General features: G+C 50.6%; 1 protein-coding gene across 1 annotated transcript in view; it reads left to right on the top strand.

The window, feature by feature from the left end:
* The first annotated feature begins 221 nt into the window (after nucleotides 1–221).
* The window catches only part of fbxo41 (F-box protein 41), a 45,510-nt gene continuing 30,254 nt past the window's right edge, over nucleotides 222–15,477 (top strand). Inside the window, exons 1-2 of the mRNA XM_062552801.1 lie at nucleotides 222–958; nucleotides 13,873–14,080. Of these exons, the coding sequence (XP_062408785.1) occupies nucleotides 222–958; nucleotides 13,873–14,080 (945 nt within the window). The remainder of the gene's footprint in view (nucleotides 959–13,872; nucleotides 14,081–15,477) is intronic.

The raw sequence follows: 15,477 nt of genomic DNA, 5'->3' as shown, positions 1-15,477 counted from the left end.
AAGCTCTGCTCACAAGCACGTCCAGGTGTGTGTGTCTGTGATGGTCACTCACTATGCGGGTGGCCCCACCTCTCCTGCTGCAGTCTCCTCCTGTCCCGCTCCACTGCTGTACAGTACCCCCCTGCGTCTGAGATGAGATCCAGGTGCTGCTGCTGCATGAGGCACCTGCACCCTGTGTGAGTGCCCCCCCCCCCCCCCATCGCACAGGTGGTGGGCCCGGAATGGCCTCGTTGGACCTGCCCTACCGCTGTCCTCGCTGCGGGGACCACAAGCGCTTCCGGAGCCTGTCGTCGCTGCGCGCCCACCTGGAGTACAACCACACCTACGAGACCCTGTACGTGCTGTCCAAGTCCAACAGCGTGTGCGACGCGGCCGCTCTGCTGCCCCTAGTGGCCGCCGACGGCGCGCTGCTGAACCAGGCCACCGCCGCCGCCGCCGCCTCCCCCTACCGCGAGCTGCCCTGCGCCGACGACCTCGGCCTGACCCCCGCCGCCGCCGCCCGCTACCTGCCCAACGTGGAGTTCCCCCTGGGGGACATCCTGGTGAAGAAAGCCATGAGCTCGTCCGACGGGCCGCCCGGCCCCAGCAGCACGGCGGTGGCCGTGGCGGCGGCGAACGTGGCGGCCAGCGCGGTGGAGGCGGCCTACGAGGAGGGCCTGGCGCGGCTGAAGGCGCGGGCGTTCGAGCGGCTGGAGCTGGACGAGCGTCTGGAGAAGCTGTCGGAGGAGGTGGAGCAGAAGATCGCCGAGCGCGTGGGACGGCTGCAGGCCGAGCTGGAGCGCAAGAGCTCGGAGCTGGAGAGGGCCAAGGTGGAGAGCGAGCGCCTCAGCCAGGAGAAGCAGGACCTGGAGAGCAAGGCCTCCGAGCTCTCCCGCCAGGTGGACGTCTCCGTGGAGATGCTGGCCAGCCTCAAGCAGGACCTGGTCACCAAGGACCAGGAGCTCACACACAAGCAACAGTGAGTCACACCGTACAGTCTCATCATGTGCACTGTGCTAATGTTAACGTGCTAATGTGCGTGTGTGTGTGTGTGTGTGTGTGTGTGTGTGTGTGTTTGTGTGTGTGTGTGTGTGTGTGTGTGTGTGTGTGTGTGTGTGTGTGTGTATCTGTGTGTGTATCTGTGTGTGTCTCTGTGTCTGTGTGTGTGTGTGTGTGTGTGTGTGTGTGTGTGTGTGTTGTTGCTCCAGATGTTGGTTGTGTGGAATGGTAGAGCTGCTGACTGCACTGATATACAGTATGTGTTTGAGTAACCGACTGGCAGGCAGCTGCTGTGTGGGTGCTGTCCAGATCCCCTGTGTAGTCAGCTCTCAGTCACTGCTGGTTGCTATCCATTTGGGGTGTTTTGTGTTTGTGTGTGTGTGTTTGCTTGTTTGTCTGATTGTGTATGTATGTATCTCTGTGTGTGTGCGTATGTGTGTGTGTTCACTGCAGCTACTGTACCGGTAGTTACACGGTAGCATTTATTTACACCTCCATGATGGGGTCCCCTCTGCTCCAGTCTTTGTCCCCCAGCAGAGTGCACCTTTCTCAGGCAGCCTGTAGCCAGCTGCCTGCCTCTGCTCTGTCTGTCTGTCTGTTTGTGGGTCAATGATGGGACTCTCGGCATTGTCAAGTGGTACAACCAGGTGAACAACTCATTTAAACCAAGACATAGTAGATTAAAGTGAGCAAATGGTTGAAAAATGTGTTTGTACAGTGTACACATTCAGTGTGTTGACTGTGATGAATATGTGCACACTGTGGGTGGGGCCTTATTTGAATGGTGGGCCGATCGAGTGTAAAGTGTGAAGTTGAACTAAAGCACTGATGAGTCCTCTCACTGCTCCTATGCAACACCATGGCCAGAACTCCTGCATGAGGGCCGTGCCTGGTGACAGCCTGTACACGGTTACGGTTACCGTTATGTTGCTTATCAGACGCCTTTGTCCAAAGTGACATACAAACATTTACACTTTGTGGGCTTTTTAAATGAGGGCCCTCTGTGTGCGACTGGGCTGTTCTGGCGTCCTAATTTATAGCTTATCATTGAATGCTGCTTTGATCTTGTTACTGAGGGACATTATGGGCACAATCTGCTCCATTCATTCATGTCTTGAAGAAGCCAATCAGAGTTAAAAGTCAGTAAGCTCCTAACCTCCCCCTTCTAGTAGGCTTCTCCTGCGAGAGGCTGTTATGAGCGGAGACATAGTGGGGCGGAGAGAGGAGAACATTCTCCCCATCGTCAGTGCCCATCGCGGCTGCTCTGCGTGCCAACTGTCGGCAGTCGTCTGGAGGGACTGTCCAGAGCCGAGCGCTGATCTCATTACCAGCACATTACCGCAGCCTCTCAGGACGTGCCTCTGCACCGCCGGCCTCCGCCACGCAAGATGAGACTGAGCAGCCAAGACCTGAGCATTATTAAGAGCTCTCGCTCTCTTGCTCTCTTTCTCTCTCTCTCTCTCCCTCTCTCTCCCTCACTCTCTCTCTCTCTCTCTCACTCTCTCTATCTATCTCTCCCTCTCTCTCCCCCTCCCTCTCCCTCTCTCTCTCCCCCTCCCTCCCTCTCTCTCTCTCTCTCTCTGGGTGTGTTCCAATTGAGGTTATAGTTTCTTGCTGGCTTTGGTAAAGTAGGTAGACATTTTGCGTGCCCATTCTGTCCCTACGCTAGACTTGAGGGGAAAGCTGGCAGTTGAATTTTGTCTTATTTTATGTCTTTCTGGATTTGAGGCGCAGCCAAGTTTAGAAATGGAAAAAAATACATCACAGCCTACAAATGAAACATGTGGCTGACCAAAATAGCCAAACCTCATATGGCAGAGGTCCCTGTGCCGTTCAAACAAGCATGACTGCCTCTAACAGTAACAGACAGGACTGAACTCTTGAAGATCGAAGTAATAAAGTTAGGCCTCGACATGGCCCATCCTTCTTAATGTCACTGCAACGTTTCAGAAACTTCTGTAACACATTCAGACATAATAATCACCTCTAAATGTTTCCCAGAAGACATAACTGAATTTTCTGCTGCACTTCTGAGCCTCGGTGTGGAAAATGTCATTGCTTTGTATCTCCTGGGTGGTCCCTCCAGATCGCAGATTATTGTGTCTTTATGATTATGGTTGTTGATGATTATAGAACCAACTGCTCTTAAAGATATGCTTCAGTGGAGCACTTTGTAAAAGGTGTAATTTACCAAAAAATTGGTTATGCAACGTTTTGCCCAGGATGTGCATGTTTGTCTAATTGTTAGGAATTATATGCATACTCACCTAAGTTCCCTGCCAGAAGTGGGAAGTAAAGCATATTTCATCCTCTGTTTCACGACTTCCTGCCACCGACTGAGGACTTATACATATTTGATGGCTTGTTTGGGTGAGTTTGCTGAGCAGTCACTTTTCTGTCTATTGCAGAAAATCAAGAGGGACATTTTTAGTCCTCACTAATCTCCTTTGATGTTATCAGTGAAAGTCAAAGTAAAAAGCTGAATAATTAGCATTTTAAGGATATCCTCGGGCGATCCATTTTAATAGATTGGGGTCGGCTGCACGCAGGGCGGGGAGGTCACATGCTCAGCTGTGATTACATCACTTCCTGTGGTGAGTGCAACCTGATGGCAGACACAGTGGTTAGCACAGCTGACATCAGTCTGCGTCTGCGTCCAGGAGAGATGTGAAGTGCTGAGGATCAGAGGGCTGAAGCCTGCATGTGTGCACAGCACGGCACAGCACAGCACAGAAGAGCAGAGCACAGCAGAGCAGAGCAGAGCTCCTCAGCCTTAACACCACACGACTCCAGCGGGCTGAAGCCTGCATGTGTGCACAGCACAGCACAGCACAGCACAGCACAGCACAGCAGAGCTCCTCAGCCTTAACACCACACGACTCCAGAGGGCTGAGGCCTGCATGTGTGCAGAGCAGATCACAGCACAGCACGGCACAGCACGGCACAGCACAGCACAGCACGGCACAGCAGAGCACAGCACAGCAGAGCTCCTCAGCCATAACACCACACGACTCCTACTGAGGAGAACGCAGCAGCACTCTGCTCTATTGTACCTCGGAGACGCCATAAAACATCTCATTTAGAGCGAGTGGGTTACTGAAAAGGGGAAAAAAGAAAATGAAGGAATAAAAGAAGATGCAGCTTGCACAACGCCTACCAAAGTGCAGCCAGCCTGAGCACGATCAGTGCTGTATGACTGCAGCTGGAGGTGGCACAGCACTTCCACCCACACGGCCCCATTTCTGAGGCTTTAGGAAATTGTGAAAGCTCGATTTGATGGCTGCTGTTGCCGTGTGGATGTCAGTTCTTGAGGAAGTTACACCCACACATTACCTCTGACCCACCCAGGCTTCTGACCGTGGATGTCCAGTACAGGTGGAGAAGGTCCCTGCTCTACAATATCAGCATGCATTGCATATACATCCAAACATGCATACTATATATGTGTACAGGATAATAGATAGAAATAGAGGCATACTAGGAGCCTATATGTAGCTGGAGGAGTAGGCCTGAGACCTGGGACTGGATTTAAAATGGAGGTGGAGAGGAGGAGTCATGGAGGGGCTGAACTGAATGAGACGGGCCCTGTGATCAAACGGCCACTCTGATTACCAGTGCAAATTGAATTCTGTACATCATGTAACCCCACCACCGCCTGCTCTCATTCTCCCCCCACCTCTCTCTCCCTCTCTCTCTCGCTCTCTCTCTCTCTTTCACGGCCTCTTGCAAAACATGATGCAGATTGTGCAGTGGGAGGAGACTTGTGATGTGGCTCTCTCCACTGCTGCCGTGGAAACAAGCCCAGGACCTGAGAGCTGTGTCCCAGAATGCCTAGCGCCGGTGCCTGGATGGGAGCTGTCCTCGTTTGCAGCAGTGTCTCTGAGGATCAGCCTCCCGCCATGCAGACACACACACACACACACACACACACACACACACGCTGAATGAGCTCGCTGCTCCCGCTATTCTTTATCGTAGCACTTTGCTAAATATAAACATCTGTTGTGATTGTCACATTTATATGATCATTCCCACTACACTCAGCTAAGCTACTGCTAGCGTACGTACTGTACTGTAGCCCTGTTTTATTGGAATGCTGCAGCATAAAGAATGATCCCCCAGTGAGGCCTTGACAGCTCAGAGCCCTATGCTAGCAGGAGCCTGAGGGGGTGCACAACCGTTGGCTACCCCCACCCCCATTCGTCTCCGTCTCTCACCCCCCCGCCTGCCTCTGTGTGCCAGTGTGGACATGGCAGGGCTTGATTTGTGAGGCCTTGAAGCGAAAGGACTGGAGGCAGAGAGCAGACAATGGTGCTTTCAGAGTTAATCCAGCAGTATATCCAGACGCTCCACACCTCCGAGGATCAGCAGCTGTCGGCCCTCGCCGCTCATCACGGCCCTGTGCTCCTCCGGCTCTGTCCGGTGAGGAGGGGCCAGCGTGGGCCAGACGCTGCCATGACCCCAGGTGCTCGACTACCACTGAGGCTCCAGCTCACCCTGGCGACTACATCCCATAATCCCCTCTCTCCGGGCGCCCTGACACCAACGGGCAGATTGGATTTCAGCGCCATAATGCAGAATTTTATAAGGTAGTTTCCTGTAATAAGAGCCCATTCACACGAGGCCTGTTGTGAATAGCTAAGATAGCGTTAAGACAGTGATCAGCCAGAGGCGTCAGGGGAAGCTGTTTGTTTCCTTCTCAGCGGGGGTCATGAGACTCCCCAGTAAAGGACACATCACATGGCGCTGGAGCTTTTGGATGCCTTGTGTGTGTGCATGTGCTTGTGAATCCCCCCCCCACTGTGCTCCTCATGAAAACTAGAGCATTGATCTTTCTTGTGAGACAGGCGGCAGTTTGTTGCACAGTTCAGGGAGGCACAGGGCTCTGGCTGAAATATTTACTCTCCTTGATTGATTTGTGGAGAGACCTGGATCTAGAGTCCGCCTTGAGAAGCCAGTCAGGCAGGCAGGCAGCTGCGAGGAGGCGCTTTGAGACGGAGGTGATGAATCCATCAGCAGGAGGCGCGGCTGCAGCGTGCGGCGTGCTCACACCTCGACCTCTCCTTCTTCATCTTCTCCTCGTTTTCCAGCGCACCTCATCGCTCTGCCATGTCTGGCAACGTAGCGCGCACGTCTCTCGCCAGATTGTTTCTATCGCCACAGAGGCCATTTTGTTTCACCTGTCCTTCATCCTTTCTTCCTCTTCTCCGCCTCGGTCTCTTTATCTTTCGTGTCATGATATTGGGAATCAAAGGGGTGCCTTGCTGAAGCGCTATTCATGTGCAAGTTTGTCCCCGTTCTAAGCAAAACAAGTCTGCCATGCGCTTTAGTGTTGTGGCGGAGAATCGACAAGCACCACCGAGAGACCGTCACAACTGGCAACCAAACAATGGCCGCTTCTTCATCAATAGCCGCACGCATCGCAGTCCAGCGAAGCCTCCATGGACTGAAACACGGCCCCAGCCCATGAATAGAAATGCTGAATTCTCCCAGGACCTAATGAGACGCAGTCATAATGATGGGAAACGGTCCTCAATGGTGTTGATGAGCATTTAGAGATCATGACTTATTCATGCTGGGCAGGTGGACGTGATAGACTGAGTGAGCCGGCATCCGTCCGTCTGTCTGTCAATAAAAGCGGCGCTGTGGGCACTGCTTTGAAAGGTCTCTCTGCACAAACGTGCATAATGAGATAATCTACACCCTGATGCTGCTCTCTGTTCCCCACTCTCCGTTCTCTTCTGTCCCAAACTATCACATATCTCCCTCTCATCTTGCTCTTCTTGTGCTTTGTCTTTCGTCAGAGTCACAATCTGATATACGTGAACCTGCAATCACGCGTTATTGTCTGACATCTGTGTGTGTGTGTGTGTGTGTACGTCTACTGTATGTCTTAACTGCCTCTGCAGTTTGGTTTGACTTACGTTCCACTATTCCACTATTCTAGAGTTCTTTGCCTAAATGAGATTGAGTCCTTGCTCATGAAAGCCCCTGACTCTAATTACTCAAGACCCAGTTTTTGGACTTCTGACTTGTTTTCTCTAATTAGCACATAGCAGCTCCCCAGGGATGAAGTTACATCCACCACCACAGGCAATTACATCAGTCACATATCCGTGGCTTGTCAATGTGTGCTGCTGTTCAAAGAGACCTGAATCATGTTAAGGAATTTCATCCCTTTATCACAAACCAGGAGAGCTGTTTATTATTGCACCAGTCCAGTGTGCCCTCCCCCCTCTGCGTCCCCCTCTCCTGGGCCAGATGTGTGCTGCCTGACGGGGAGGCTGCTGCGCCTGCGGAGGGGGTCACCAGATGAACCTGGGCATGTCTTTAAGCTCCTCAGCATTAAAGAGACCCTATGCAACTTTTTCATAGTCATAAAATCGCTCAGAAATCGTTGTTTTGCTTGACTGACCAGTTTAATCGAAAACAGTCATATTTCCTCCCGCCCCCAGTGTCCCTATCCGCTATTGCAACCTTGCCGTTTCTGCAGGAGACGATCGCTCTTGTTTACATCTGGAAGTCTGAGACACGTAAGGAACAAGAAGAACCACGCTTGCAATTTATATATTTATATAGCCTATAAATATACATGCTAAATCTGTCGGGGAAGCTCTGCAGAGAAATATGCAAGCATAAAACGAGCGAAAACGAAAAACAAAACCGAAACCAGAGATGAAATCGCCAGTCCTGCATAGTTCCTCTTTAACACGGTGAAATGACTCATGTAATCAGATTAGTGATCATGAAAAGAGTGCTTATGCTCTGTACCCACCCCTCCACCTGCTCCTCACATTACCCCTCCTCCACCTACACATTACCCCTCCTCCACCTACACATTACCCCTCCACCTACACATTACCCCTCCTCCACCTACACATTACTCCTCCACCTACTCCTCACATTACACCTCCTCCACCTACACATTACCCTCCACCTGCTCCTCACATTGCCCCTCCACCTGCTCCTCACATTACCCCTCCTCCACCTACACAGTACCCCTCCTCCACCTACACATTACCCCTCCACCTACACATTACCCTCCACCTGCTCCTCACATTGCCCCTCCACCTACTCCTCCACCTACTCCTCACATTACGCCTCCACCTACTCCTCACATTACCCCTCCACCTACACATTACTCCTCCACCTGCTCCTCACTCTACCTTCCCACCTCTGCTCTCTCTGAGACTATCCACAGGTTCTCTAGCACTAGCCCCATTTCCTGCTTTTGATCATTATACTGATGGTTCCCATGGGGACTATTTTTTGAAGTGTCACATCAGAATATGAGTGGCCGTGGAGTTGTCAGGCGTCAGGCTCTTTATTAGTCCTGCGCCATTTACTCCACTCATTTCATTCTGGGATGCTATATATCCAGAGATAACCAGCCTCTCTCATTCGGTGTCTCTCCAGCACTGATCATGTGGGGCTTTTCAGTGGAAAACCAGACATTAGCATTTAGAGTTAAATAACCGTAATGGTCTGTTCTGACTGAGTAGCATGCTGTATGGTAGACCTTCATGTCCAGACAGTGTGGCTGTGTGTGTGTCCTCCATTTTGACACGTGCCACGCAACAGCAGACAACGGCTCAGTAGCAGTTACGAGTTCAGTGCTCTCCCCACAGGGCTGTGGAGGCGCATGCTACACACTACACAGGCTACACTCAGCATACAAGACAATGCGTCCCTCAACAGCTTGTGTGGAGAAACGGAGCAAAATCTTTAGGGTGTCTTGGCTTTTCTCTCCTTTGTCCTCCATCTCAGAGTCTCTCTGGTGGTCACCATAACTGCATATTACTGAAGGGAAATGAAAAACATTCTACAGACTAATAACGGCATAAACTGTATAAGACCTAATAAGCTACAGCACCATAGTCCTGAATGCAGATGTCTCATGTGACCCAGTGGGCAGATCTTCCTGTGTGACGTTTGTGGGCTTGTTTGTGATTTTTTTACCCCTGAGTTAACGGTTTTAGTCTATCAAGACGTACATGCTGACATCGGGGAAAAGAGAGAGAGAGAGGAGAGAGAGGAAGAGAAAGAGAGAGAGAGAGAGAGAGAGAGACATTTTAATTAGGACAGGCAGCAGGAAACCTATTGTTACACCTTCATGCTGTTCAAGATGGCCAGTGTCTGTCGTGTCCCCTGCAAATTTCAGTCTGTCTCTTGTCACACACACACACACACACACACACACAATCTGCCAGTGTCTAGTCCTGCTGACGGGGCCACAGTTATGCAGCACTTCCTCCGGAGTCCCAGCGGAGTGTGGCGTAGAGGCGGAGGGGAGTGTGCCCACAGTAGCCTAGCGCTGCTGCTACCGCTAAAGCTCCAGCACCGCCCCCCCCCCCCACAGCCTGCTGCACAGGGCAGCACTGGAGAGCCCAGCTCACTGTGGCTTATCAGTCCCTCAGGGACTGCTTGTAATTGTGGGGTAATTGTGAGATATTGTTCCCCAGAATGCCCCTCCTATGGAGTATGCTGGTAGAGATGCGTGCCGTGTCCGGCTGTGTCCGGCCGTGTCCTACCTAGCCGCCATCCCAGAACAGAGATGTGGGACTGCCCAGTGCCAGTGCCAGTGCCAGCCGTCTGTTCCTGCGCCAGACTGCATCGAGCCTTCTGTGCCCGCATCATTCATGCAAAATGGCTTCCTTCTAGAAATAAACACATGCTGGTATTCACAGCAGATTAATCAACCTTGTGTCCGTCTGTGTGTGTTATGTAGTCATTATCGATTTGTGGTAACTAGGAAACAGGGAGAGAGAGGAGAGTTGGGGGTACAGTATGTGATTGGCTGAGTATGTTGTGATGCCCCATAGCTGGGTGTGTGGTGTCCCATAGTTGGGTGTGTGATGTCCCATAGCTGGGTGTGTTGTGATGCCCCATAGCTGGGTGTGTTTAATGCCCCATAGCTGGGTGTGTTGTGGTGTTGTGTCCCATAGCTGGGTGTGTTAAATGCCCCATAGCTGGGTGTGTTAAATGCCTCATAGCTGGGTGTGTTAAATGCCCCATAGCTGGGTGTGTTGTGATGCCCCATAGCTGGGTGTGTTGTGATGTCCCATAGCTGGGTGTGTTGTGATGTCCCATAGCTGGGTGTGTTGTGATGTCCCATAGCTGGGTGTGTGCTGTAGGGAGTGTCCTCTCTTTATGGCCCACTGCTCCAGCGCTCATTGGCTCACCACAGCCAGCTGATGCATCACTATCTTGGGGCAGTGTGGACTGGGATGCCCTCGAGTGGGACTCACTCTCTCCAGGGGGGTGTGGACATCTCACTCACTCCAGGGTGCTGTGGACATCTCACTCTCTCCAGGGGGGTGTGGACATCTCACTCACTCCAGGGTGCTGTGGACATCTCACTCTCTCCAGGGTGGTGTGGACATCAGTGTCCTTTCCTAAATATTTGCATAACTTACAGAAACCATACACAGTACAGTATGTACAGTGTGTATGTCTGTTTAGCAGAGGAACTTCCTGGGAGCTTGGTCAGACGGTTACATAATCAAAATAGACGGGTCACTTAAGGGCACTCTCCAGGCCTACCGAACCTGGCCGAGGTCATGCCTCCTTTACAGAATGTGACAGAGAGAGAGAGAGAGAGAGAGAGAGAGATAGAGAGAGAGAGAGATGGAGACATTGAATGAAGATTTAAGAAATTTAGTTAGATGTCACCTGCAAACTGGATGTACTTCACCACAGGGAGAGGACCAGCAATGTTGTCAGAGTTTCAACTCCTCTGGCTTTACTGTAATAAAGTGGTAACTTGGTTTGTGATTAGCATACTTCAGGTTCTTTGTGAATTTAGGCACATATTCATAACATAAACTAAAATGTGTTTAACACTGGTATGTATGACTGTAAAAGTCTGTGAGCTATCTGCTGTGCCAGGTATGATAGAAATATTATGCCATTTTTTTAAAACACGTTCCATTTACTGCATAGTATAAGTGTGTGTGTGTGTGTTTTCAATTTTTAGTTGGTTCCTGTGTTATTGAATTACGACAGGCATAGAACTCCTTTCAAATGCAAAGAGGCTAAAGCTAGCAGGATATATTTCAATTGCACACTCTACCAAGCTGGGGATAAGAGCTCAGATTATTTCTCAGTGGTTTCATGCTTAAACTCGTGCATTTCCTCCTCTCTCTCTCTCTCTCTGTGTCTCTCTCTTTCTCTCTGTCTCTCTCACTGTCTCTGTCTCTCTCTATGTCTCTCTCTTTCTCTATATCTCTCACTGTCTCTGTCTCTCTCTTTCTCTCTGTCTCTCTCACTGTCTCTGTCTCTCTCTTTCTCTCTGTCTCTCACTGTCTTTCTGTCTGTCTCTCTTTCTCACTGTCTCTCCTATTTGCATGTGTTCTCTTCACACCTCTGAGTCCTTAGCATAAGTGTTGTGCTTGGCTGGATGTACTGTAGCAGACCCTGGCTGGCTCTGGGGTCATCTGACTGAGCCTCATCTGATACCTTACAGTCTCCAGCACCGCGTTCCCTCACTCGCACACACACGCAGCCTGGAGTAGAGCTACTCGCATACACACGCAGCCTGGAGCAGAGCTACTCGCATACACACGCAGCCTGGAGCTGGGCTTTATGTGGGGACAGGATTGGGCTCTGGTCTCTTCAGCTGTGACTCCAGGACAGGGAGAAACAAACAAGGGGACAGGACCCTTTGGGTTCACAACACACACACACACACACGCATGTGCACATGCATGCACACACACACACACACACACACACACCAAACAAAGAACATTGATGAACAGTATCTTCTCTACTGACAAGCACATTTCAAGGAAACCGTGTCATTTTGGCTACTCAGTGTCTGAAGGCATCTACTCAAAGCCATACACCCATCAGCATTGAGATAGAAGATATAATGCCCAAAAATTCTCCAAGGGGTGGTGTTTATATGTTGTTTCATAGCCCAAAACGAATGATTTACAAGATGCTTGTGATACCACATGGTCTTTCATTTCATGACTTCATTAAATGGGCAGTTTAATTGCTATCGCTAAGCAGGGATGACTTTGCCCTGAAGACAGGAAGGACTTCATTTTCAAAGGGACAAACAGTGTCCCCTGTCAAGGGAGAGACTAACAACATAAAACCCGTAGAGCGGCTGAGTCAGAATTTGGGTATGAATAGATGACCTTCAAACTGCATCTGTGTGTATGTGTGTGTGTGTGTGTGTCTGTGTGTGCGAATGTGTGTGAGTGTGTGTGAATGTGTGTTCCTGGCAGTGTGCAAGACAAAGATGACTGGGTGTGTATACAGCTGGGTGTGTATACTTTCTGTTGTGTGTCTATATGAAGATTGTTGAACTGATGTGTTGACAAGAGCAGCGGTCACTGTTTATGTGAGAGAAGTCTCCAGTACACAGAGATAACGCAGCCAGAGCCATTTGCAGCGCCGGCCGCTCCTCCAGGGAGTTACAGAATGCAGGAGCTGGAGAGATGAAGGAGACAGAGGAGGATGAGGCAGAAAACTAAACAGATTCAAACACTTGTTATGTGAACATGTTTGTTTGTTGTTGCGTATTGGTGCATGGTGTGTGTGTGTGTGTGTGTGTGTGTTTGTGTGTGTGTGAGAGAGAGAGAGAGAGAGGAAGTGCGTTTGTTTATGAGCTTAAAAAGATGTTGTGTTTGTGTGAAATAACAGAAATGTAATTCCAAGAGTTAATGCTAATAGTTTTATTGTATTTTTAGACATGCTCCTTTTTAGCCTGTTGGTATAAGAGAGTGTGTGTTTAGCGAGTGAGAGAAAGGCTAAGATCAGATGTAAAAGACTAAGATCAGATGTAAAAGAGAGTGTGTGTTTAGCGAGTGAGAGAAAGACTAAGATCAGATGTAAAAGCAGAATAAAGATATTCAGCATCATCAGTCTCAGTGGCACCATTTGCTCTCCCCAGTCACCAGCACCAAAGATAATCCTCTGTGCCTCATCAGTGCTTTGAAGAATGCATCTCCTTTTGATGGAGTACACATGCTGGCCCTCTACAAAGTGTCTGATAGATATTATTATGGAGTTGTTTTTAATTGTGTTTAGGTGTCCACCTCCCTGTCCTGAGGTGGTGCCTTCAAGTTCACACTTGCAAACAGTTTTCTGTTAGACTTGAGTTTTTAGCGAACGTTTGCTGACAATCACAAACAGTCTGAGGAGGTAGTGCTCTGCGAACATACGGTGGAACTGGACGTGAGTTTGACGAACGCAACAATCCAATTACTGTTTGAATGGAATGTTAACACCAAATCGTTCAAATTTAACTGTTCAAAGAAATGTCATGTTCACCGCCAACCTTCGCCACTGTTTGCCAAATTTGAACGCACCTCTGATTCCTAACGCCCCTTTTGTCCATCCCCAACAGAGAGGTGGTTTAGTCCTAACGCCCCCTTTGTTCATCCCCAACAGAGAGGTGGTTCAGTCATAACGCCCCCCTTTGTCCATCCCCAACAGAGAGGTGGTTCAGTCCTAACGCCCCCTTTGTTCATCCCCAACAGAGAGGTGGTTCAGTCCTAACGCCCCCTTTTGTCCATCCCCAACAGAGAGGTGGTTCAGTCCTAACGCCCCTTTTGTCCATCCCCAACAGAGAGGTGGTTCAGTCCTAACGCCCCCTTTTGTCCATCCCCAACAGAGAGGTGGTTCAGTCCTAACGCCCCTTTTGTCCATCCCCAACAGAGAGGTGGTTCAGTCCTAACGCCCCTTTTGTCCATCCCCAACAGAGAGGTGGTTCAGTCCTAACGCCCCCCTTTGTCCATCCCCAACAGAGAGGTGGTTCAGTCCTAACGCCCCTTTTGTCCCTCCCCAACAGAGAGGTGGTTCAGTCCTAACGCCCCCTTTTGTCCATCCCCAACAGAGAGGTGGTTCAGTCCTAACGCCCCTTTTGTCCATCCCCAACAGAGAGGTGGTCCAGATCGACCAGTTCCTCCAGGAGACGGCGGCGCGGGAGGCCAACGCGAAGGTGCGGCTGCAGCAGTTCATCGAGGAGCTTCTGGACCGCGCTGACCGCGCCGAGAAGCAGCTCCAGATCATCAGCAGCTGCGGCACCACGCCCAACGGCAGCCTGGGACGCTGCAGCGCTCAGGGGTCAAAGGGCAACGGCCGACAGGTGAGAAGAAGGGTGGGGTGGGGTGGGTGAGGTGGGGATGAGTGGGGTTGGGTGGGGTGGGGTTGAGTTGAGTGGGGTTTGGGTGGGGTTTGGTTGAGTGGGGTTGGGTGGGGTGGGGTTGAGTTGAGTTGAGTTGGGTTGGGTTGGGTGGGGTCGGGTTGAGTTGAGTTGAGTTGAGTTGAGTGGGGTTGGGTGGGTTTGGTTGAGTTGAGTTGGGTGGGGTGGGGTGGGTTTGGTTGAGTTGAGTTGGGTGGGGTGGGGTGGGGGGGGGGGGTTTGGGTTGGGTGGGGTTTGGCTGGGTGGGTTGGGTGGGATTGCGGGGTACACTTGGTGCTGTGGACTGATATGAGGACACCCACTATTACTTTAACCCTCCCCAGACACTTCCAGGCAAGGACAGGTCATTTGCAGTCATTTCTGAATTTCATTTCTGGGAGAGTGCAAATTAATTTGTGCTCTGGCTCTCAGCGGCTGCCTGGATCGCTCAGGCATGAGGGAGAGATATCACTCCTCTCCATTATTACACACCCCATGTCCAGGTGGAATTGCACAGCAATTTTCTGTTTAATTTCAGCAGGCAGTAAATACATGGAGGTGTGTGTGTGTGTGTGTGTGTGTGTGTGTCTGTGTCTGTGTCTGTGTTTGTGTGTGTGTGTGTGTGTGTGAGTACTGTATGTGTGTAAGTAACATTTATTCGGTCTGAGGAGAGTCACTGGAGTGTGAATATCAGTGTTATGAGATGATGGAAGAGGGTGTGTGTGTGTGTGTGTGTGTGTGTGTTTATGTGTGTTAATTGTGTTGGCTTCCTCAGGACACGTTTCCTTTACACTCACTGACTCCTCAGCATCTGTCATGTCACCAAAGCTGCTCGTGTTGCCTCATTACAGAAAACACAAAAAAGCCTGGCAGCTGCTTACATTTGGGGGAATGAACAGCATATGAGGTCGCTCGTGCCTGCTGTGGTAGATAGCAGTAGTAGGCCTACCCATAGCGCCCAGCTAGCTGTTCCTGTGGAGTGTACAGTACTGTAGGCTGCTGCGGTAGATAGCAGTAGTACCGAGTAGTACCCATAGCGCCCAGCTAGCTGTTCCTGTAGACTAGTGTACAGTACTGTAGGCTGCTGTGGTAGATAGCTAGCTGTTCCTGTAGACTAGTGTACAGTACTGTAGGCTGCTGTGGTAGATAGCTAGCTGTTCCTGTAGACTAGTGTACAGTACTGTAGGCTGCTGTGGTAGATAGCTAGCTGTTCCTGTGGAGTGTACAGTACTGTAGGCTGCTGTGGTAGATAGCTAGCTGCTCCTGTGGAGTGCACAGTAGGCTGCTGTGGTAGATAGCTAGCTGTTCCTGTAGACTAGTGTACAGTACTGTAGGCTGCTGTGGTAGATAGCTAGCTGCTC

This window comes from Sardina pilchardus, chromosome 2 (genome assembly GCF_963854185.1).
Source record: "Sardina pilchardus chromosome 2, fSarPil1.1, whole genome shotgun sequence".
Taxonomy (NCBI): domain Eukaryota; kingdom Metazoa; phylum Chordata; class Actinopteri; order Clupeiformes; family Clupeidae; genus Sardina; species Sardina pilchardus.
Note: the sequence above shows the minus strand (reverse complement) of the source record. Positions and strands in the feature narration are given on the sequence as shown.